Source organism: Micropterus salmoides, unplaced genomic scaffold (genome assembly GCF_014851395.1).
Source record: "Micropterus salmoides isolate LMB-PRFRI ecotype aquatic unplaced genomic scaffold, ASM1485139v1 Ms_hic_scaffold_17, whole genome shotgun sequence".
Lineage (NCBI taxonomy): Eukaryota > Metazoa > Chordata > Actinopteri > Centrarchiformes > Centrarchidae > Micropterus > Micropterus salmoides.
This window is the reverse complement of record NW_024040817.1, coordinates 7,207,153-7,231,315: the sequence shown is the minus strand read 5'-3', so window position 1 is coordinate 7,231,315 and position 24,163 is coordinate 7,207,153. Positions and strand designations below refer to the sequence as shown.

The following is a 24,163-nucleotide window of genomic DNA, read 5'->3' as shown; positions in this document are numbered from 1 at the left end:
ATTTAAAAAGAAAAATATCTCAAGTGAACAAAAGAAGTGAGAAAACTGAGAAAATATTGTCAATTCCTTCCATTTTCATTCAAATGTATTATTCATTACATCATAATTTGCATGAAATTACTTGGGTGGATAGCCTGCAGTTTATTTTATTGCAAAGCATAAATTCACCGTTGACAATAGTTAGTTTTTTTTTGCCACAGATATTATTCAAGCAAAGAAGCATATAAATGAAGTTTTGCATCTCAAGCAGTCGTCAAGTCTTTTGTCGATGTTCCCACACTGAGCTCCGTAAGTTGTTTACTTCTGTAACATCACATTCAGCCGAGGATGTGGATAACCTTGACAGAGAGGTAATGGCACATTCACACGGTGTCATCTGCCTAAATGGAGATGGACACAAAACGTTTCATTTTTTAACTGAATCTTCTTTACAGTAATCAGTAGGCGGATGGGTTGTTACATAAACACCCTAATTTTTATATGCGAGTTGTGCCTGTCGGTTCTAGATGAAGAACTTTGTGTCTATGTCAGCCAAACATTCTGCAGTGTGAATATATCCGGCATGTTTGAGCTCCCCCAATAAGTGATTTGAACAAAATCTTGTAAATCTGCAGCCTTTTGCTTCTACGTGCACATTATCATTCCCCTAATACGTATTATAGGTTTTATTATTAATTTTATTTTATGAAAACTTATCCAATAATACATTTTCACTTTCCTTCCCCTCCATTGTACCATTGCTGTGAAACACTGACATCCTTATTATGACAAATCTTAAGGTGATCCAGGATTTGCAGATAATTGCAGGATACTGAAGCGTGTACACAGCTTGTACCATTGCTGTTGGTTTATTGACATCAGTGTAATTTCATTTTCATGGTAATATCCAGAATACTCTGCTTATTCATGTGCAAAAGGGGGCTTTGTGGTCTAGGTGTGCTGATGCATACAAAGAGCTCATCCTAAGTGTGACCTTGCCTGGAATATGCACAGAATGCTCTGTGCATGGAAACACACTCAAGGACTTTTTCTTTCTGTGGTTCACCTGGAGCCTCGAGCCAGTTTGCTTTCATCTTTCTGTCTCTGTGACATTGTGTCTAGACAGAGCTGACAGAGATGCACAGCGTCTGTAAATTGTCTGGATTCACAGACCGATGTAAAAAGGCCATCATGGTCTGAGAGGTAGAAGTTTGTCATAATTTGACGTGTGACCTTTTCACTCTGTCTCCACAGACGCACACTTTATTCTCACTGCTCGGGCTAAGTCATGCCTATGTGACCAGTATCGGCAAGCTGGTTGGAGTAGTGGCGCTGAAAGAGGTAAGAAACTTAATTTCCACATATGCAAGAGTTTTTTGTTGTTTTGGGGTTTTTTCCAAACTCTTTCTGATGAAGGTCACCTGAAACCAAAACCTAAGCAGTAAATTTAATTAAATTCCCATATAGCTAAGTCAGAAAAGGCCCTCTTGCTTTTTTAATACACTCAACGGAAGTCTTCCCTCGCCAGTCTTGGAAAAGAATCCAATTGGTTTTAGCTCATGATTTGCTTGGAGTCTCATAAAGCTTTTTGAATTATGTATGAGTTTTTTGTTTGCATAATCAATATCCTCTCTGTATGTTTCAGGCTTTCTTTGATTTACTTCATTCCTCCTGTCTTGCTCGTCATTGTCTCTGTCGCCTCCTCTTGTGTCACTCCTCCATCCCTAAAACTTTATTTTTGCTTTTCTTCCTTACTTCATCCCATCACCCGCCAATCTGTGTTACTGTCTTTTCTTGCTAACCACTGTCTTCCCTCTCACTATATCCATTTATTTATTCATCTTTATCTTACTGTTCTTTCCTTTCCCCCTTTCACTCATACTCTTTTGCGTCTTCCTTTTCTTACACTTCACCTGTCTTCTTCTACTTCTTCTTCTCCATTCCTCTTTCTTTCTTCCTTCCGTCTTTATCCGCCACTGTTTTACCTCCTCACCCTTCCTTTACTCCTCCACCTCCAGCTCCAGAAGGCCATTGAGGGCTCCACACGCTCTGGTGTCCGGCTCCGTCCTCCGCTCGCCAGCTTTCGCGACATCAGCAACCACAACTCTGTCGCTAAACCTCCAGCTTCTTCTCCCGCTGCTCCTTCCTCTCCGACCTCCACCTCCTCTCCCTCGGCTGCAACTCCTCCCCCGCGTCCCTCCCCCTCTCCCCTTCACCACCACCACCATCATCACCATTATCAAGAGAATGAAACGGAGGTGTGGATCGAGGGTGTGAAGATAGAGGTGGAGGAGAGCAGCAGCAGCAGTATAGGAAGTGGCGGTGGCAGCAGCAGCATGGGGGCCTCCACCTCAGCCAGTAGGAGTTGCAGCTATAACAGCAATCTCACCCTCCCTCCCTCCTCCACACCTCCCCCAGTCCCTTCTTCCTCCACTCCTCCTCTTTCCTCCGACACCCATCTCTCCACCCAGAGACCCCTACAGGGAGTTCTTGAGGGGGATGAAGACAGCGATGATGAGCCAATGGTTTAGATTAGACAAGAAGGAGGGTAATGTTTTTTTATAACGGAAAACTTTTTTATGGTGTGAGTTGTTATTTTTTTTCTGTTCTTAATGTGTTGCTCTGGTCTTTGAACACCCATTTACCTCTTTTTGTCACCACTTAGGTAGAGCAAAGATGTAAATGCAAACAGTGTGTTTGCTACTTCAAGCTATGCATATATTCTTTTTGTTTTTGAAGACAGTTTTCCCCACAGTTATTGATTCTGTCTGCTCTTTTTGTAGACCTTCGCCTAGTTGGTGTTAAGAACACACCCATTTTCTGTCCCCCCAACCTCTCTGTCTTTTCTTAATAAGCTCTGTATGTATATGTTTTTCTGATACTTGTCCTGCCACATTTCCTCCTCATTTTCTCCTACGTGTTGTTTTTCACACACACAGTCTCATGGTTGAACCCTAGAATGATATCCACAGATATTTTTTTTTTCTCCAGGATTATATTCTTGTCTGGGGGTAATAGTGTCCAAAACAGCATTAATTAATGATTATGGCAACCAAAACTCAACACTGACACCGTGAAAAATAAATTACTTCATTGTTAGTGTCTCGTTAAAGCAAGGTCACCCACCTGTTAGCGAGTAGGGTTGCATATTACACATTTTAAATTATGAAGAATTCACTCAAAATATATTCGTGAGGAATAAATGTATAATATACTGCAGTCATTTGCATCGTCCCACATTGGATTTGGATTGATTAGATACATCTCTGTCTCACGGTGTTTTCCAACACAACATGTGTTGTATCTTTGTGTTTTTATTAACATAATATGCTGTGTTGTGTGTATGTGTGTGTGTGTGTGTGCTGCCCAAACCAGAAGTGAACCCCTGCCCAGTATCTCTGCGTTAACTGATCGTTTATGTGTCTTTAAAAAAAGCTTTTTATCAGATGAGAGCAGAAGCTATTGATTTTTTTTTTTTGTTTTTAACAGACCATCTGGATAGCAGTAGACTAATGGAGCTGCTCAGTCCACTGTGGAAGATTGGCCAAAGCCCCAGAACGACCTCTAAATTGTGTGCTGACCTTGTGGATGTAGCCTCAGAGCTCATCTCATCACGGTTAAGTTGATAGATGGTGCAGCTAAACGCGGCTGACGAAAGCCAAACCCCGCTACGTAGGTCCTGGAGATTCTTTTGTCTCCCATTTTCCCTAAAAAGATTTACTCCATATTTGCAAAATTCTGCAAAAAAAAAAACAGCTTGTCATTTTTCATTCCAAAATGTGACATCCATCATCCTTCAAAAAACGTGTCAGTAACAAAGTTATGGCTGAAATTCATGACAGTGAATGACAGCTGACATTTTGTCACATGTGTTAAATGAAGATGAAGATTTATGTTGACAGAGGAATATTTTCCAATTGATGCATTAATTAGCTTAATAAATTACCCCATTAGGAAAAATATTTAATGTAGAACTGTCATGATGATTATTGGAGGACATGAACCTGCTCATGTGAGACTTCCTTTTTCTCAGCGGCTACAAAGCCTTGATTTTTATTCTAGTTCTCAAAACTGAAGGGCAACCACATTGCAACTGCTGTTTGAATGGATGAAACTGTCATACAGTACCTATTTACATGAGTGATGGCAGAGAGACTCAACCATACCAGTTCATAAACAGCTGGAAAACCTAAACAACGAAAAGAGGCTGGGTGTTATTTCTTATTGAGTTCAGCACTACAACTAATGTTAATGCCAAACTACCCTCAAGCCTCTTAGTGGATGTCTGATAGATGAACTTTTTATTTCTTAACATCTAGAAAATTTTGTTCTAATCATTATTAGAATAAAATCTTCATAAACTCAGTTACAACCATTGAATACTGTACAAAAAAAGCTATTGAACCTCAAGAGCTGCTCAGTAACTACCTTAATAATTGCATTAATGTGTTGTTGAACTTTTCTCCTTGTGATGTACCCCTTCTTTTAATTTCACTCCATCTCTTCTTGTCTCTGTATCTCCTGCATTCAGTATCTCAGGTGCTGCCTTGAAAGTCTTTGAACTTGCAGATTTAACGAAAAAAATCTGTGAATTAAAATATGTGTCTGTTTCGTCAGGGGACTGTGATATTTTCTTTTCCCTATCTGTTGTGGCTAATGTATTTATTTATTTATCTTTTAGTAGAGTCAAATGTTATCTCAAAATGTATAAAAAACCTGAAAGATATAGCAAAATAAAGTTTTATTATGTGAAATCATTTAATTGTTTGACCTTTTTTATTTAACCAGGTCAGACGGGTTGTAATGGCAGACCAAGACAGGGGAAAGGCAGATCATTTTAACTGCAGAGAGAAAGAAAAGTTTCGTCTTTACTCAGTCAGCTGGACCAAGAACTGAACTCGGTGAAGGTAGGGAAGAAATATACATTTTTGCTGTAGGAATCAGAAGAGATAATTGAAAATTGCTCACCTGTTTTTGGCTCTATCATTCTGTGGTTTCATAACTTCTCTGATTACATAAAATATCCAAAACAATTTTGATTGTTGTGTGAAGTATACCTAGCACACAAAAACGCTCCCCCATTCTGTTTCATTATAACCTCTAAATAAACATACCGTAAAAATTAAATTGAAAGCCTAGTCCCAGTTAGACGCCTGTCTCTTTTACTGGTCTGATGTGGCTACGAGTTTTGACAAATAAAAGCAGAACTCAATCAGACCCCTGGTCTAGTTTGTAGAGACGTTCTTTGGATATATAAAACCTCTTAAAGCCCACCAGGTCGCCTTCTTGAGCTAGTTCAAAGCTGCTTGCAAACAAATATAAATGTTAAAATTTTTGTTAACATGGACATAGAACATATACAGGTGCTGGTCATATAATTAGAATATCATCAAAAAGTTGATTTATTTCAGTAATTCCATTCAAAAAGTGAAACTTGGATATTCATTCATTACACACACACTGATATATTTGAAATGTTTATTTCATTTAATTGTGATGATTAAAACTGACAACTAATGAAAATTCTAAATTCAGTATCTCCGAAAATTATTATAAAAAAATTATTACATTACTTAAGACCAATACAAAAAAAGGATTTTTAGAAATGTTGGCCAACTGACAAGTATGAACATGAAAAGTATGAGCATGTACAGCACTCAATACTTAGTTGGGGCTCCTTTTGCCTGAATTACTGCAGCAATGCGGCGTGGCATGGAGTCGATCAGTCTGTGGCACTGCTCAGGTGTTATGAGAGCCCAGGTTGCTCTGATAGTGGCCTTCAGCTCTTCTGCATTGTTGGGTCTGGCGTATCGTGTCTTCCTCTTCACAATGCCCCATAGATTTTCTATAGGGTTAAGGTCAGGCAAGTCTGCTGGCCAATTAAGAACAGGGATACCATGGTCCTTAAACCAGGTACTGGTAGCTTTGGCACTGTGTGCAGGTGCCAAGTCCTGTTGGAAAATGAAATCTGAATCTCCATAAAGTTGGTCAGCAGCAGGAAGCATGAAGTGCTCTAAAACTTCCTGGTAGACCGCTGTGTTGACCTTGGACCTCAGAAAACACAGTAGACCAACACCAGCAGATGACATGGCACCCCAAACCATCACTGACTGTGGAAACTTTACACTGGACTTCAAGCAACGTGGATTCTGTGCCTCTCCTCTCTTCCTCCAGACCTTGATTTCCAAAGGAAATGCAAAGTTTACTTTCATCAGAGAACATAACTTTGGACCACTCAGCAGCAGTCCAGTCCTTTTTGTCTTTAGCCCAGGCGAGACGCTTCTGACGCTGTGTCTTGTTCAAGAGTGGCTTGACACAGCTGAAACCCATGTCTTGCTTACACTTTTTTCTACCACATCTTTTCCTTCCCTTCACCTCTCTATTAATGTGCTTGGACACAGAGCTCTGTGAACAGCCAGCCTCTTTAGCAATGACCTTTTGTGTCTTGCCCTCCTTGTGCAAGGTGTCAGTGGTCGTCTTTTGGACAGCTGTCAAGTCAGCAGTCTTCCCCATGATTGTGTAGCCTACAGAACTAGACTGAGAGACCATTTAAAGGCCTTTGCAGGTGTTTTGAGTTAATTAGCTGATTAGAGTGTGGCACCAGGTGTCTTCAAGTTTCACTTTTTGAATGGAATTACTGAAATAAATCCACTTTTTGAGATATTCTAATTATATGACCAGCACCTGTAGTAAGATCGGCTAGATTCTCCACAATTCAATCATTCAGTTAATTTCACATAAACACTTCAGACTTACTATGGTATGGTAAACAAAGAAACAAAAAAATACCCTTTTTTTTAAATACAATTAATGTTCATACAGGTTGAAATAAATGATTTTATAGTAGCCTATTTCCCATCTTTGCTGAGCAAGAGTTTTGTGTGCAAGGGATTAAAGGCCTGTCCCATATAGACGCATATCTCAATTAAAGGCAGAGTTCAGTGACTGACACCCGGACTATTAATTGAAGTTGATGGGTGGTGATGGGGCAGTGGACAAGCTGCATGCCTTTGGTGTGAGAGACCTGGGTTTGAATCCCCTGTGAGACCCCAATGTGTCCCTGAGCAAGACACTTAACCCCTACTTGCTCCAGAGGCGTGTGACCTCTCACATGTATATAGCAATTGTAAGTCGCTTTGGATAAAAGCGTCTGCTAAAATTAATAAATGTTATCATATAGGCAAGTATTTAAGGGTTTTAATTGGCAACATAACACTTAACACATATTTGTATCTACCTGTATGATATTTTTTTGGTAATGATTTTAGACATTTAGTTAGTGCTCTTGCATAGACCACTGTGTAGTGACGGATTTGAGAAATTATCTAATTATCTATTAATTATTATATATTATTTTGGAAGAAAACGTTTCAATTATCTGGTTTGCATGGACTCCACAGAAGTAGAATATACGGACAAAAGTACCCAGACACTGTCCCAATACTTTTGTCAGTGGCTGTTTTTTCTTGGTGTGGTCTTTATAAGGGAAATCTTAAGGAAAAACAGTTCTTCTATCAGTTTGTGTTTGGCCTTTTCCTCTTTCAATATGACAATGTCCCCGAGCAGAAAGCAGCTCCATAAGGAAATGGTTTTCCCAGTTTGGTGTTGAAGAACTTGACTGTCGCCCATGAGCCCTGACCTCAACCCTATCGAACACCATAGGGATGAATTAGAACGGAGATTGCGATCCAGGCCCTCGTGTCAAACATCAGTGTCTGACCTCACAAATGCTCCTCAGGGTGAACGGGCAAAAACTTCCACAGACTCCAAAATCTTGTAGAAAGCCTTCCCAGAAGAGAGGAAGCTGCTTTAGCTGCAACTCCATATTAATGCCCATGGTTTAAGAATGGGATGTTATAAAATTAATATGTAGGTGTCCCAGTACTTTTGTCCATGTAGTGTATTTAAAGTGAATGTGTGTAATTACACAGCATGACTTCCATCTCAGTTATTTCAATCTGACAAAACAACTCAAAAAGCTGACTTTAATTTTGGGGTGTCCCTCATTTCCTCCAGTCAGGTGTCTTTTTTTAAACTCTTCAGATGTGCATGTGCTTGGACATTAAAAGATTTACAGGATGACATCTCTGAGCAACAAGAGGACAGAGGACAGGATGACTATCACCGAAGTCAGGGATATTGTGGGACTTGATTGCTGGAGTGTGAGTGAATCGTCCTCTCCAGCAGCTGTAGGAAGAATCTTTTCAAGATTTCATTTTGCAGCCTTTGAACTTACAACAACACACAACTCAACTTTCACATTCATAAAAAGTAACTAAAGCATGTTGCTTTCAAGGATTTCTTCTATCACGCAGCTTTGATTTTCTTATTAAAATGTATTTTAATGTTTTTGAAATAGCATTCACAAAAAAACACACTGCTTGCTGCTGACTTTGCAAATGAAAACACAACAGCCAAACACACACAGAAATCTTCTAAAATAACTCAGAAGGATAATAGCAAAGCACAAGGGCACTTCTCTGCCTCCAGACAATATTGAAGTCTACATGGCTCGTTTTAATGAATGAGGCTGTTGTGGTGTCAGAACAGTTAGTGTTTTAGTGGAATTGATGACTACAAGAAAACTATCTCAGCTCTATGAAGAAAACCTCTGACCTTCACACTGCGGTTTGCAAAATATACAGCAGGACATTTAGGTAATGCCCGTTCTTTGCATTTCTTTGTTCATCTTTTCATTATATGTGTGTATATTTATTGTCAATTTTACACTGTGTGGGTTTTATTGTATTGTATCTGTGTCCAATACTTTTGAGAACATGTTTGAATTTTACAATGAGAGGGAGGATTAATTTGGAAAGTGATGACGTTTTAGCTGTTTGACTGTGAAGACACAGGATAAAATAAGCCTAGTTATAAGCCTATGAACCTATAGGTACACAGGAAATTGTGCTAAAGGTTGGGTCTTATCATGGAAGCCCAGTATTTGTAATGTTTTGATCTATCATTTGGTTCTGCAGTGGGTATCTGGCTGTGTTGCCATCAATCACCATTCCCTTACCCTCCCCTAACATATCTTTAAGGGGCCTTTAAATCTTTTACTTGGTGGCTTGACCCCGTCTTATATCTTTATTGTATGCTTAGGCTAAATACCAGTGGCTGACTTGATAAGCAACTTTATCTGAATGCCATGGACTGCTCAGTTTTCCAACCACCATCACTATCTTCCAGTTTTTCCTGGCTTTCTCCTATATTTCAAGGTGGTTTCCTGATGCCCTCCCATTTAGTTGTTTCTCCCAAGTAACTCCCATAATTTACACAGGGCTCCCTCAAACTTCATTATGAATATTCGTCATACCACAGATCCACGTTTTGCATGTTTGTCTGATATCACCCACGTTGCCAGTTAGTCAATTTAAACCCATCTGTCACTGCAACCTGGCAACCCACAACGCGATCTAAGTGGCGTGTGTGCAGCTGCTCTCTTCGCAGGCAGACAAGCCAGCCAACTCATCTCTTAAATAGGCTGTTTTTATAATTAAGTTTTGGTTTTGGGGTTAAGTTTAGCTTAAGTCTAGTTTTAAGGTTTGGTTAAGTATGTTAGGTGCTATTTGGGGATGGTGATGGAGCAGTGGATAAGGCACATGCCTATGGTGTGAGAGACCCACGCTCAATTCCCCACTGTGACATATCCACCATGTGTCCCTGAGCAAGACACTTAACCCCTAGTTGCTCCAGAGGCGTACGACCTCTGACATATAGCTATTGTAAGTCGCTTTGGATAAAAGCGTCAGCTAAATGAATAAATGTAATGCTAAAGAAATGCATTAACTTACTGAAGCTGTGAATGTGTACACTTTGCAACATATGGTAGAACAGAACAGCACCAAGAAGAATCTGTTTCCAGAATATATATATTTTACACACAGACAAAGCTACATTCATACATACATACAGTCTGACATTCATACAAATACATATCGGTTTATTGGATTTTTTCTTTTATTAGAAAAAGCAATTTAATATATTATTACTTTGAATACTGTATTATACTGTTTAGGGCTAGGTCACCGTTAAAAAGCATGCACTTTCTTTTTGGTTGTGTCCAGATCATGTGTTTGCAAATGACTCCAAGTGGATGCCACAGGTCACTCGTAGTCTCAGACTGGAATGGGTTTACCTCATCAGAACATCTCAGCTAGGGCTCAGACAAGCTGTCAATCAAAGCAAAATACAATAACTATCAAATCAAACAGTGACCAGGTACATTTTCTGGTCCTGCAGGAGTTTCCAGATGTGATACATGCCTACCTTTTGTGTGAACCACTCAGAATTATTTGCAAATACTGTTTGACCTAATTGTTGTTGTGTCCATGTTTGTTGTATTGCAGTCTTTTTCTCCTACCTTCTACTACAATTCTTTTTTTTTTTTTTTTTGAGATTTTCATATCCATCTGTTTGCCAACTGTTTGATTTCAGTCCTGTTTCTTTGGTCCAGTTGGTCCAAATGTTTTGTGAATCCATCTTATCCTCACAGCTTGTTTTTAGCAGTCGCTGATTTGAAGTCTCTTGTCTGCCTCAAACTTTGTGTCCATTGTCACATTTTGTGTCCATTGTCACATTTCTTGCAGTAACTTAGCGGAGCTTCTCAGCATTTAGTTTTTTTACATTACATCCCACGTTTTCTTCTGAAAAAGTGTTCTCGCATTTCCTCGGACTCGAAGTGGGTAAATAGTTGGGAGGTGGAGGGGGTTGGGGTTGGGATAGAATAGCTTGATTGATTATTGAAGAATTAATTTGCTGTTTTTGTCAGCCCTATGATTCAGTTGGTCGCAACAACAACAATAGAGCCCTTCTCCGCCTCTTCGTCCCTCTCCAGCAATTGGACAATACAGGGTGTGACGTCGAACGGTATGCTCTGCGTGACAGATTCAGCTGTCTGTGATGGGCTTGAACCTCTGGTTGAGGGGGCATCCTCCCTCAGCGGGGACGGAGTCAAAGAGCATGGCTCCGGCTCCAACGTTAATGTTACCTCTTCTACCTGTAAAGACAAGAAATAAAATGTTTAAAGGGCAATTTATGACAGTTGCTACAGCAGTGCTGTGTCACAAGCAACTCACTATTTCCTTCCTATTTATTAGGCCAAGTGTTTACATGTTGTCCTCATTAATATCATCTGACTTTCCAATCATTTTTTAATTTGTTGCCTTCATTTATGTATCAGTTTAAGGAAACTCTGATTGCAGCAGAAACCAATGATTTGGGCTGTTCCAGCTGAAAGAAGACTTTGTTTTTGGTTATATGGGTAACCGACCTTTGTAAGCTCCTCCTCTTCCTCTTCATGCTGCTCAGGGATACCCTCAGACTCGGGCTCTGGCTCCTCTCCGACTGTCTCCACCACTCCTCCTACCATTTCAGCCATCTGTCCACTCAGCTGCCCGACGATCTCCACCTGCAACCAGTTGAGGTTGCTGATTTAATTGCACGTCTTTTTTTTTGTTTCACTTATTTTAAACTGGAAGAGTCAGCAGACTACTGGCATTTCACCATATTTAATCAACTAAAATCAACTCCACAATGTCAGTTCCTGATAGCAGTCACAGAGAGAAAGAAACAGACAAAGAAGACAAGATGGAAGGAAAGAAGGAAGGAAGTAACGAAGATGGACAAGCAGAATATGCACCCCCCCACACACACAGCTTGGTTTGCCTGTGTAGGACATCAGAGAGAAAGACAGATACTTAGGTAAGTACAACAGACACCAATGCTGAATCCAAATGCTTAGGGTTGTAAACTTGCGGACTACAGCATGCTACTCTGAAGACTGGGCGGATTGTCCAAAATTCATCAGGTCTGCTATAAGCTGGCATGCAGATTTCCAGCCTGTCTCCAACCTTGCCGACTTCCCTGGCGGTTTCTCCCATCATTCACTGCACTACAGATGTGTGCTAAATATGCCTGTTGATATAAACAAAGCCAGATCCAGAAGACAAAAATAAAAAAAATAGCCAAGATGAAGATAGAAAATGACCCAAAAGGCTTGTTTACTATGATTAGTTCAGTTTTTCACCTTTGATGACACATGCCTGAGAAATGGGATCAAAGAAGATCAAGCTTCATACAAAAACAATGCTGTCTAACTCATTCTGTTACAGTGACTAAATGGAGATATCAGTCCTGTTTGCCTGTGACTGCATACAGTCATGCATCCCTGTCATAGCCTGTCAGAATATATTAAACTATGATCTAGTCCGCAAAGTCTGCAGTCTGACCATTTGGATTCAGCGGTTAAGTGCCTACGTGGTGTGCCTCGACCTGTGCAGCTCCCCACAGGTCAGCTAGCCGAGGGTGGGTGGGAGGACCGAGACTGTGGATGGTGCTGTTGGGAGTGGCTTGGAGGGAATGGGAGGCACTATGTGGCCTGTGCTCCATGGACTGTATTCAGAGATAGAAAAAGGAAGGAAAGAGAATTAATGAGGATTTTCTGTAAAATAAGCTTAATCTATTTGGTTGTTAATCAATACCATTGACTCAACAGTTACTTGGCCAGTAGCCACATTTTTTGATTTTAAAACATTTGTTTTTGTTTGGAACAAAAAATTTTGCAAACCACTACAAAACATCCCAGAGCTGCTCAATAATGGAAAACAGCGCTGTGGTGCGCTACGCATCACCACACATTTCAGCTGGGAGGGTTTAAAAGCCTCGTCATGCCAAAACAAATGACAAAGCAGTTTTATTCTTCCAGCATTTAGCAGTCTCTTCCAGACACTTAGGAGGAGGATACTTTTGCCAGTTTTTTCACTTCCTTCTAGTCACTAATAATGGTCTGCATCTACTTTTAATGCCTCTTTAAATTATGAGTCAGGGATGGTGCTGCAGGGAACAGTGGGGAAATGTCTCAGCCTCTTATTCATTGACTTATGCACAGAAAATTGACTGGCTGATTGAAAAGCTTTATTATAAATGTAATGTAATATTCAATCTATCCAGTTTCCTTCACAAGGGAAGCCATATAATACACACAGTAAAGCTAGCACGCTCATTTCCATTGTGGTCTCGGATCAGTACACCTTTTTTAAGACACAGTCCCTGACCTTTTCAAGTTATTATTTTATAACCCTCAGTTGTGTAATGAGCTCTGAGATATACCAATGCAAGAGCAGCCAACGAAGCAGAAAAAGTCTTTGGGTGTCACAGTTCATCATGACTCACTTCATTTGCAGAACCATGGAAGTCTGCAGCTGATTCACACCAATAAAAGCCACACAGCCTACACATCCAACCAGTTTACAGGAAGTGAAGCCTGTCCTTTAAAATTGTTTTTGGGCACGTTTATACTTTCATCTAATTGTCTCAGTCTAATCAGTCAAGAAGTACATACATGTCGTGTGTGTGTATACAGCATGTTAGTATTGGTGCCAACAACAGAGACACATTCAACAGTGCCAGTAACAATGTCTCAAGAATTACATTTATATACTTTACAACAAATTTCAATTAGCTTTTACATTTTGGAGGAAAAATGATTAACCTAATTGACCTGAACCTAATCTTTTTTTAAATACTGCTTTTTTAGCTTTGTTAGTGCCATAAATGAACAGTCTTAGTACCACTGACCTGTTGTTGGTACTGCAGAAGCTGTTGCTGCTGGTAATGGTGAATATGTTGGAGCTGTTGGAGTTGGTTGTGCTGCTGCAGAGTGAAATGAGCCTGGTGTTGCTGAAGGTAACCGCCTACTGTCCCCTCATACCCCTCACCAGGTGTACCCCCAGCTCCACTGCTGCCACCTGGAACAACCATATAACACTTAGCGCTCAGAGACACAGCCAAGTGTTGAGACACAGAGTAAGAGCAATGATTTAATCCTCACCAGCAGCCATGATGTAGGAGCCTGCAGCAGGTGAGGCCACGCCCGATGGCTGGCTAGTGATTGGGTCCCATGTGTCTGTAGACGACAGGCAGTACAGGCCCTGTGAGACGTAGGTGTGAGGCCAGACATCCGCAGAGGAGTGGTGGAGCATCTGGTCTGTACGGGGAAACAGACAGGTGGGAGGAGTGAGACACAGGAAAACACTCTTTACTGTTTAAAACAGTTTAAGAGTAAAATAGAGGATTGTGAAAAAGGAGGGGAGAGAATTGGAAGAGAATACAACGAAATTCTGCAGAATAAATTTAAAGATTTCTCTCCTTTTTTCCCCAATTCGATTTCAAGACTTTTCAGTCATCTTCTTCTTGTTCAGTGAAAGGCAAGGATACAAAGTTTGCATGGCATGATTTGTGCAGATACATTTATTTTTAAATTAAGAACTATCAGTATTTAGCATGTATGGGCAGGATTGGGGGGAAAAAAACCTTAAGACTCAAGAAGAAACTTAAATCAGACCTCAAACTCTGAACTGATTCTTACATTAAAGGCATAGTTTAGCAGCCGTAAACAGGGATAAACTTAACCTCATCCAAAGCAACAAACTATAAAAACTTACAGGTATGATTACCTTATCTGCAGCAGTATTGTTATTATAGAGTTTAACCCATGGAGGCGGGCTGAACAATCAGACTGTGGAAGAGAAATATCCCTTCAGTCCTAATGCTTTTTAAGTGTGTGTGTGTGTGTGCTGTACATGTGTGTTGGTGTTGCATGCTAGATAAAGCACAGAGCAGGACCATATGGTGTTGTTAATGAGACCAGGGTGAAGTCCTTGTGCTAACCTACAGGGTCCCTCAGGGGTTGGACAGTGCTCTGCTTTGCTATACACCAGCAAGAACTAAAAAAGAAACAGTTTACAGTGTTTCTTTGTGTACAAGTGAAAGCAGCACAGAATTTTATCCTCATTTTTAAACAGAGGGTGGGAGAAAACAACTGTTTCGGTTTTTATGACATTATAATACTTTTACTTTGAGGTCAGATGGGGTTTCCTAATCTTACCTGAGCAAATTGCTCTCCCCTCTTCCATTCTTTCTGCTTTATCCTCCTGTGTGCATCTAAAGTAAGCAGGCCTCTTACCACCTGAGGCTCAAACCACAAATCAGGAAATGAGTGTGTTTCCCCAAACTGTTTTTGTTCTGTTAACTGTAAAGTGAAATCATCTTGTGTTCGATTTTTCACTGTGTAAATGTCTTTATTTGAATTATCTTTTAGTCTTTTAGATTTTGGGTAAATTCTCTTCACTGTGCACTTATGACACTCCATCAGAATTTGTCCTGATATTTCAGAAATGACAGGCTGTCATCTGGATTTGTCATTTGAATGTTTCTGAGTAAGTGCCCGGTAGCAGTGAAAGGCAGAAATGTGCAGCTGTGTGCCTGTCCTCCAAAAGTCCTTTACAGCTGGTTGGCAGAATAACTGACGTGGCTGTTTTTAGTTTCCAACTGGGCTCTAATTTTCCCAAACTGTGCATCTATGCATAATAGAAAACATAAGTTCACTGCGTGATCCAAAGACTTTTAGCAAAATTTGAAGTATACAGTGACACTGCAGTATCTGTAGTTCTGCTGTAACTGTATTACTGGTTTGGGTAAATGGCTTCAACAACACAAATGAATCATCCCCTTTCCTTATATCATTTAGGGTGGTGATGGATCGAGTCCAGCTGTGACATTCACCAATGTGTCCCTGAGCACTTAACCCCAAAACCTCTGACATATATATAGCAGTTCTAAGTTGCTTTGGATAAAAGTGTCAGCTAAATGACTAATTATTTAACATCTAGCTGTAGGTTTATGACTGTTCCAGTAGTAGCAGTACCTCTGCTGGTGATGCTCTCCTGGTTGACCTCACTAAGGTGAGCGACGCTGCCCTGGTTGGATCCGGCTCCCATACTCTCCCCATCCATCGAGTTCCAGCCAAACAGAGTCGCCTCAGAGATCGCAAACTGCTGCATGATGCCTAAAGAGCGAGAAAGAGTAGAATCAATTCTTGTTGAGATACAGCAGTACTGATATTAGCAACAGTAGCATGTAGTAATAATAATAATAATAATAATAATAATATGGATATGAATATCTTTTGACTTACTGGAACACAATTACTGATACAGTTCATAAAACAAATCTCAGTCCCAGCGTTGCTAACAAATACAGAAGTTAATTAGCAATAAAAACAAACAGGGGGTAACCATAATCATTAACATAGAGAAACAGGAGATGTGGGCGGCGGTTATTCCAAGCGGGAAATGTATAAATGTTGCAGACTAATATGTGAGTAAATAGCTGTCAAAAATGATCAATTAAATGTTGCTAGACATACCAGATGGGCCAGAACCAATTAGATTTTCCAAACTTCAGTGAAGTGTGTAGCAAAAATTTATATTCAAGAAAAAGATACCAGGGAAAGTCTTCCTTGTACCATCAAACGTTATCTAAAACTGTCTTTGTCACCATTTTACAATTAATGTATTGTATTTATGAGCAGTATAAAGATACATATTATTATATCCTCAACATGACCAGGGCTTGTTTTCTACTGGTTTCTACTTCCTGTTTTCTATGTTGGTTTGTATTGTATTTATGCTTTAAAGAAAAATTTTCTGACATTGTGGCACCTTTACATTTAGTACCCTCACCTGCAGCAAAGCGAGCCTCCTTCTCGCCGTCACTAAGATCGCTGTAAGCATCGTTCTCCATCCTCCTCTCCTTTTCCCTCTGCAGGTTGGCATGTGCCGCGACCCCCGGAGGCCCTGCAGACGGTGTGCCCCAGCTCTGCCACTCGATCATGTGGGCAACACGACCCTGAGCCATGGCAGTGGGCTTGGTCACTTTGTCCTTCATGGAGCGACTCACACCTACAGCAGGTATGGAGCAGGAGGGGTAGACCAGCAGCACACACACAAACACATTCACACACACACACCAGACACACACACACACAAACACTGTCAAAACTACTTCTGGCCTCTGCAGTTGACGACACCTCCAACTGGGGCTCGGGGGGGGGGGGGAGTAGAATGATAATGAGAAAAAATGTGTGATGTTGGGAAACTGTTTAATACATGAAGATAAAATAGATAATAGCAATGGGCTAATAAATGTATGGTATGGATGAATTCAGAGAGTCTTGGTCAGTCTGTTCAACCTCAGTTTTACTGGTTGGCTACTGCTGGCAATTTATTTCAGAAGCATTTTGTGTTATGTTTGTTGAAATTCTTTTTACATCCCGATAGTAATCAATAAATCAAATGCTCTGAGACAAAAATGGAACAAAAAATCTGGTATATGTGGCTGTCACAGGACTGTAATCATTCGGTCCGGCATGTGCACTCATTGCGCATGGAAATGGGGGGGGGTCAGTTGGATACTTTGAAAATCTAGCTGTCTCTTGCAAGTTTCTCCAACATTGCCTAGCGTTATATTGATACAGCTGTTTCTGATTGTTACACCTGTCTCTAACCTTAAACCACTACTGCTTTCAAACTTCATCAACTTGCCCAGCAGACATTACATCACAGGACTACAGTACAGTACATCAACACCTTTTTAAGTGTGTCGCTTTTTACTTCAAAATGAGTCAGTCACCACTCACCAGATATTCATATCAATTATATCATTATCTGCCATTTTAGATGATAATCATGTGACCGATAAGCAGAGAATGGTGAAAAGCACCAGTCAAATGGCACATAGAGGTGAACTCTCATAGCAATGAGTGGGTCTTTGCCTCTGAAACTCATCTGCAATTTTGCTTAAAAATATAATGACTGTATGTTGAGATTCTGCTAAAAACTGAGTAGACTATAGAGAGGTATTCTACTATTTAGTTTGGTCTTCATCTTGAGTCTTAGAACCCAACAAATTCTGTAAAACTAAATGGTCTGCAGACCACTTGGCATCCAAACAAAGATGTCTTTGTTTTGCTTTTTGAGTTCAACATATCAAACCTCTCTGGGATCTAATTAAATGTAAAATATTCAGATAACTATGTGACTGAGCATTGTATGTGTAATTCCAGAATAGTCAAATAAATAAATGAACTAATGAATCTGCTACATAATAGTGCAGACCATTGAAAAACCTCCTACATCTTTGTCAGGTGACGGACAGGAGTGAACAGGTCAGAGGTCAGGTGACATGAGCTATCCATAGTGACAAATGGATAGGGTTGCCTGTGTGGTCCTTAGAGTTTGTTGAATTGAACCGAAAAGGACAAGGATGACGGCTGAAATCCTGACAAACCCATATTAATTATTAAAGCCATTACTCATCTCCTGGTAAACAGAATAAATGAGATTCATTAGACTTTGCTTAATTAAAAACGTGTTACAGAGACTGAGAGAGGCAGAGGAAAGTAATCCTTGGGTGTAAACAGAACGTTGAGAAGAGTCCACTGGCAAATCTCTGCCCAATTAAGATGCAAATACAGGATTCAAACTAGGGACATATACTCTGAGTCAAATGCTTGCAGAGAGGCTGATCGATAAAAAATTAAATTAAAATCAAACAGGCATGAATAAACAGAGACAGAGCTTCGGAAATTGCTCCCCCGGTCCAGGGGGCAAGTTACAGGCTGAGTTATAAATAGAAACAGTTTTCCCCTTAGACAAAGAGAGCCAATCTCATTTGAAAATCAAACACTCCCTGCAGAGTCTAATTGGGGATGGAAATAGGAATGAAAGAATGGGTATGACAGATGAGGGAGGGTGTTGGGGTCTTGGCTATTCAGAGGCTCAAAAAATAATGCTTTACACTGTTAAATGACACCAAGAGATTTATTTAAAGTGCACCAGACACAACAAAAAACACTTTTTGCACAAACACTGAGGTGCTACACTTAAAAACACTACACCGCACAGAGCACTAGAGTTTGAAGCACAAAGCACGAGATAGCACAAAAGAGGCACCAGCCACTGGAAGTCACGACACTGCACAAAAGATTCACTACTTCACAAATATAGGGCCACAGCGCCATATAACAAATACACTACATTACCCAACACGCCTGTGGAGATGCTTCAGTGAGTAATTAAAGTAAGTAAAGTCACTTACTTTAGTTTCTTTGAAATCAAATATCTGATTGAATTTCCATCAATGACTCTGCGAAATGTTTGTCATTGACGTCTGCTGTTGATATCAATGGAAAAGAAGGAAAAGTAGGGAGTGATATAGGAAGGGGCACCCACAGGGGCGGCCATGTTGGTTCCAAGCTCCTCCTCCTCCTCCTGCTCTAGATTGAAGTTGTCTGTTGAGGCAAGTTTTGATTTACCAAAGACGCCATTTATGGCAAAGGTGAAAAGATAATTGCTGTTTTTTTTCCCCAAGTGTGTCAGATGATTCTCTGGCCTGCAAGCTGTGCAGAAAACAAGTCAAAGAAGAAGATGAAAGGAATTATTGTTTATTATTTAAAACAAGTCACAAAGGAAGAGCTGCTCTGGATGCAAAAATTGTTTAGTTAGTTGGGTTTAGCCAAAGTGGAGCCTTTGTCATCCTACTGGCTGCTATGGTTTAAGGCATACTATCAAAAGATCCCTGGATCTGGCCAGGGACCTTTGTTTTCTGTCTCTCTCACCTCATATCCTGTTACAGTGTAGGTGTGAAATGTTGAAGTGAGTAAGAATTGAGGGTTTTTTTGTGGGGGTGACAACCCCCGAATGATGTTGGACATGTTAGAAATATAATTCAAAATATGACTGATAATTAATTAATTGTGGCCAAGGCCTTTCTGATGTTGTAAATTCAGCTAGTTAATGATTGGCTTCTTAATTAGTAGGTCTTGATAACAGTAGACTAGCGTGACTAGAGCTTAAATGTTAAACTAACCCAGATTTTAATGCCCAGGTTGTGATATTAGCATCCTCCTCACTTTAAAAATGCCCGAATTTTGATTATTCATGCGCCTTTTTAATATACACAATTTGATTGATGCGTTTTATGGTTTAATAATGTTTGATGCTTATGTCTGATTGCTCCATTGTTTTTTTATTGTTGCTATTTTTTATCATTGTAAAGCTCTTTGTGACTCGCTCTGTGAAAGGTGCTATATTGAATACATTTTACTTACTTACTTACTTTACTTCTAATTTTTTACATTGAGCTTCAGGCTTCTAAATTGGTTTTCTCCAGAGCAAAAAAGCACAACATTAGGTTCTCTGTTGCTTCAATCACCAGTGAGACTATGAAATACAATCCAGGAGGGATGGTTCAAGTAACAGATCATTGAGTTTAAAGGCTTAAAAGGTGGGGAAAAAAACCTGGAGGAAGGAATTTACCTCTCAAAAGGTTTTTTTCTGCCTATACAGTTTGTAGATATCCACACATGCACGTCACAGAGTAACCTACCAGGCATTTACTATTATTGCTATCTATTTGAAAGGCCTACACAGTGCATTGCTGGATAACTTTGCATAGTGTTTTATGATTAATATTGTTGGCACGACAAGTGCATTTTTCTTCATTCTGCAGAGTGGAGTGAGTAGTTTGGTAAAACCTGACAGATTTAAATTTCAGTAGATTACTGTCATAATCAGTGCTGATAAGCTGAGAACCATTTCAGTGTGTTTATATGCTCCATTTACTCTCATTTATTTTGTAGCTGCTCTAACGCTACTACTTATTGTTACGCCAAACCACACATTGATCATTTGGCTGCTAGACTATCCTGGCACCATATAACCATCTGAATATCACACTTAAGAGAAATCAAAAATTATCTTTTACACACACAGGAAAAGGAAGTTTAGCCCCTGTCAGTTCTCAACAACAACTTCACCCTTAGCCCTCTGTGGAGCAAATGGAATCAACATGGGGGCTGTTTTACCATCTAGCAGCACAGACACACACCTGACACACCTGTCAGAGAGGACTTAGCCAGGGCACCGATCCCATAGGAGTTGGCGGGCTTCCTCTTGAGACGAGGCAGAATGGAAGTAGTGTCCTCCATGGACAACTAAAGAGAGAGGGAGGTGAGGTGTGGTTGGAGCAGAGAGGGCGGACGAGAGAATGCAGGAGGAAGTGAGCATGTAGATAAAAGAAATAGAAAAAAATGCAATGTGACAAGGAAAATGACAAAATAAGAATAGATGACAGAGATAAGAGATGAATGCAAGAAAGAGAAAATGCAATAAAAGAAATTAAGGTGAAGAGAGCAGATGATTGAAGATTCAGAAAATAGTTTGAGGGAGATAGAAGAAGAGAAGGGAGGTTGCAATAGAGGGAATAAGAAAGGAGGGTTAATTATTCGAACACTTTGTAAATGGCTTACAGGGATCATTGATTGAAGAGAATCATAGATATACTGTGGCTAAAAGGAAAATGGATGTATACGTGGTGATTCAAAAGCAATTTAAATGGAGTTTTTCATGAGCACAGCAGTAATTGGCACAAAATCATCATGTAAAACTTGATGATCTGGACCAATTACTGATGGATATATTGTTTTCACTAGTAATATGTAAAGTTACTACTTATTCAGCTCTAATATTTGATGGGTAAATAAAGGAAACAGGGGACAAGAGATTTATTTATTCATAGAGGAACATTTTAGGAGGAGATGTTTATATGATAATGAGAGAATGTTTTGATTGTTTTGCTGAAGGATTTTTCTTCAGGGCAGAGGCAGAGGCTTAAACCTGCACTCTCCACTTTAACAGTCTCTCTTACTCTGCCTTCCTGCATCTCAAATGCCCTTGGTTATCTCCACCCTTTGAGTGGAAAAAAAACTAGGAGCTCATGTGAAATACAGGCATTAATATGAAGCGACACGTGACCCCCTCCGTCTTCATAAATACCATCGGTTCATACAGCATCTGTGAAAAGTGTGTGATATTTAAAGTTAAATTGATTCATAAACATATTCAACATCTCCAGGGCCTTGTTTTTGTGTTTGAGGAAATAAGAAACTAGCCAGACAGAGGAGAAAATTGCTCACGCTTTTGTGATTTCTCCTGTACTTCCTGGTGCCACTGCTCATGGCGAACTAACCAGCAGACTAATGAAAACAGAGACAGGTCCTTAATGAGGTCCTCCCAACAGCTAATTACAGTGGGAAATAGTAGGGGAAACATGTGGACCTATATTACATTGGGGACTGCGTGATAGATGTTATGTAATATTTTTAGTTAAAGTGCATTAATTACAGTGTAAAGGCAAACTGATATTATCTGGTCCCCCTGTGGTGTACAAGTGGAGTATCATCCAAGTGTTATCTGCTGTGTATCATTTGCATGTAACAGCAACATGGTGTAATGACACAGCAGCCAGTACATCTGCAGGCATACAGGTGTAGTTATTATAGTAATCCATAATCATGTATTTCCCCTCCATTAGTCTTGTGTTCATCCTAAAGTGCAACACAAGCAGAAGTAACCACATATTTATTCCCTTTGTGCTTTTCAGTCTTGTACAGTCACACGAATGTGTAAACAACAGAGTTGTAGAGAAATGTAAACAATTAGTGCAGCAGCATTGTGGGCTCTCGATATTATTTAAACCTGTAAAACATCTGAGCATGACATTGATCTGCTCAGTTGTCTGCTGTTGGTAGCTACTGTTAGCTTCATAGTTAGTTAGTTAGTTAGACTTTGTTCTTTTTCACAGCACTTTATATCACAGGGAAGAGACACATCATCACACACCAGTGACACACGGAAATACATGAAGTACAACCCAACAGCACAGAACAACGACAGGTAAAAACAACATGAAAACAAGACTCCTCGTTCCCCTAAATTTTAAGATTTTTATTAAATCAATGTATTTATATTAAATCAAACACTAACAATGTATTTATGGTCACTGAAAAACAGGCAGAAGCCTTCCCTTGGTTTAAGGGATGATATGTATGCATCGTAAAACTTCAATTTGTCCCAATTAGACGCCTGTTCCTTTTTACTGGCCTGGTACGTTCTTTGGACGTATCAAACCTCTTTAAGCCTACCGGGTCACCTGCTTGAGCTAATTCTAAGCTGCTTAGATGGTGCATGCCGATATAAATGTTTAAACCATTATGGACATTGCTACACATCGTTAGATCGGTTAGATTCTCCACAATTTAATCATTTAGTTAATTTTATGGAGACAGTATGCTCCACGGTATCTTTCATTCAGATTTACCTGCATGGGAAAGGAATTAAAGGCCTGTCCCACATAGAGTCCTGTCCCATATATAAGCAGGGTGAGTTTAGTGCTTTAAGCAAATAAAAGCCCGGGCTTTTAATTGAAGTTTTACGATATATTTCATCCAGGGCTTTGATGCATTGCTATGGATGAAAGTTTTTCTCTAATGCAAAGCATGACAGGCTGTCAGACAAGTTTGATAAAACAACTAACAAATTTGTTAGCATTTCACCTAAACTAGCAACGCAAACTTGATCCACCTGGCTTGAAAACCATTAAGTATAAGTACAATTCAGTAATACTATAAGAACATTTCTCCAGACCTCTGTTGCTTGAAACAGAAGTGTGTCTTTGTGAGATTATTTGCCTCTAAGCATGTTTGAGTCAACAAAATTCACATTGTGTAAATACATTCTGCTGAAGGTACAGAAACAGGTCAGTAGCGATGCACTTCATCATGCATTGCTTTCGCTAAAAACTGGGACTTGTATGAAGGCTTGAGCTATGGATAAGATAAGCTTATTACAGCCTGTTATCTGTGACTCTGTGTATATATGAAGCTTGCAGTACAGTAGATTAGCAGAGGGCCAAGAGAGGATACGGATGGGAGGGAGAGTTTAAGGGGAGAAAAATAAAAACTCTGGGATAAGAGAGAGGGAGTGGGAGAGAGGGATAAGAGAGAGAGAGTGTCAAAAGGAGGCAGGAAGGAAGGATAAACAAGCAGGATGTCAACTTATGTACTCAAAGCCCAAACTCAGGTAGTGGTTGAGTGATGGAGAGGAAAATGACTAGAAGAGGACATTTGGGGAGTGGAAAGAAGGAGATTTAAACAAGGAGACTTACATTGATTCCTTCCCAGGAAAACTCGGCACGGCCATGCTGGGGGAGGGAGGAGAGGGGAGGGAGAAGAGGGGAGGAAGGAGAGGGAGAAGGGGAGGAGAAAAGTACAGGTATAGCAAAGGTGGGAAGAGAGGAAGGAGATTTGACAGAGGGAAGAGCACTTTGGGGACATAGAAACTGGTCTTAAGCCTTAGTCCTGAATTACAGTAATTTGAACATTCTGGATGTAAATCAGCATCTTCCTAGTTTGGTGTGAAGTATAACATTACAGTTTTGAAGGTTATTTAAAAAATTACACTTATTGCACTTAAGGCATTTCATTGACAGAATTACAGGTGTT

The 24,163-nt window shown here is 40.0% G+C and overlaps 2 protein-coding genes across 9 annotated transcripts in view; one reads left to right on the top strand and one right to left on the bottom strand.

The window, feature by feature from the left end:
- LOC119907500 (chloride channel protein 1-like) overlaps nucleotides 1–4,699 on the top strand; it is a 46,862-nt gene extending 42,163 nt beyond the window's left edge. Inside the window, exons 23-24 of the mRNA XM_038725261.1 lie at nucleotides 1,234–1,320; nucleotides 1,998–4,699. Coding sequence (XP_038581189.1) covers nucleotides 1,234–1,320; nucleotides 1,998–2,510 — 600 coding nt within the window. The 3' untranslated portion in view covers nucleotides 2,511–4,699. The remainder of the gene's footprint in view (nucleotides 1–1,233; nucleotides 1,321–1,997) is intronic.
- Nucleotides 4,700–9,906: 5,207 nt separating this feature from the next.
- Nucleotides 9,907–24,163, bottom strand: part of LOC119907505 — a 48,613-nt gene continuing 34,356 nt past the window's right edge. For 2 of the 8 annotated variants that reach the window (XM_038725269.1, XM_038725270.1), the window contains 7 exons: nucleotides 16,503–16,721; nucleotides 15,686–15,826; nucleotides 13,811–13,966; nucleotides 13,558–13,727; nucleotides 12,238–12,372; nucleotides 11,252–11,389; nucleotides 9,907–10,978 (listed from right to left, as the gene is read on the bottom strand). In XM_038725269.1, coding sequence (XP_038581197.1) covers nucleotides 10,760–10,978; nucleotides 11,252–11,389; nucleotides 12,238–12,372; nucleotides 13,558–13,727; nucleotides 13,811–13,966; nucleotides 15,686–15,826; nucleotides 16,503–16,721 — 1,178 coding nt within the window. In that variant the 3' untranslated portion in view covers nucleotides 9,907–10,759. Of the gene's footprint in view, nucleotides 10,979–11,251; nucleotides 11,390–12,237; nucleotides 12,373–13,557; nucleotides 13,728–13,810; nucleotides 13,967–15,685; nucleotides 15,827–16,502; nucleotides 16,722–18,918; nucleotides 18,981–20,709; nucleotides 20,816–23,826; nucleotides 23,845–24,163 lie in introns of those variants that run through there. The other 6 variants (XM_038725264.1, XM_038725266.1, XM_038725265.1 and 3 more) reach the window with 6 other exon arrangements.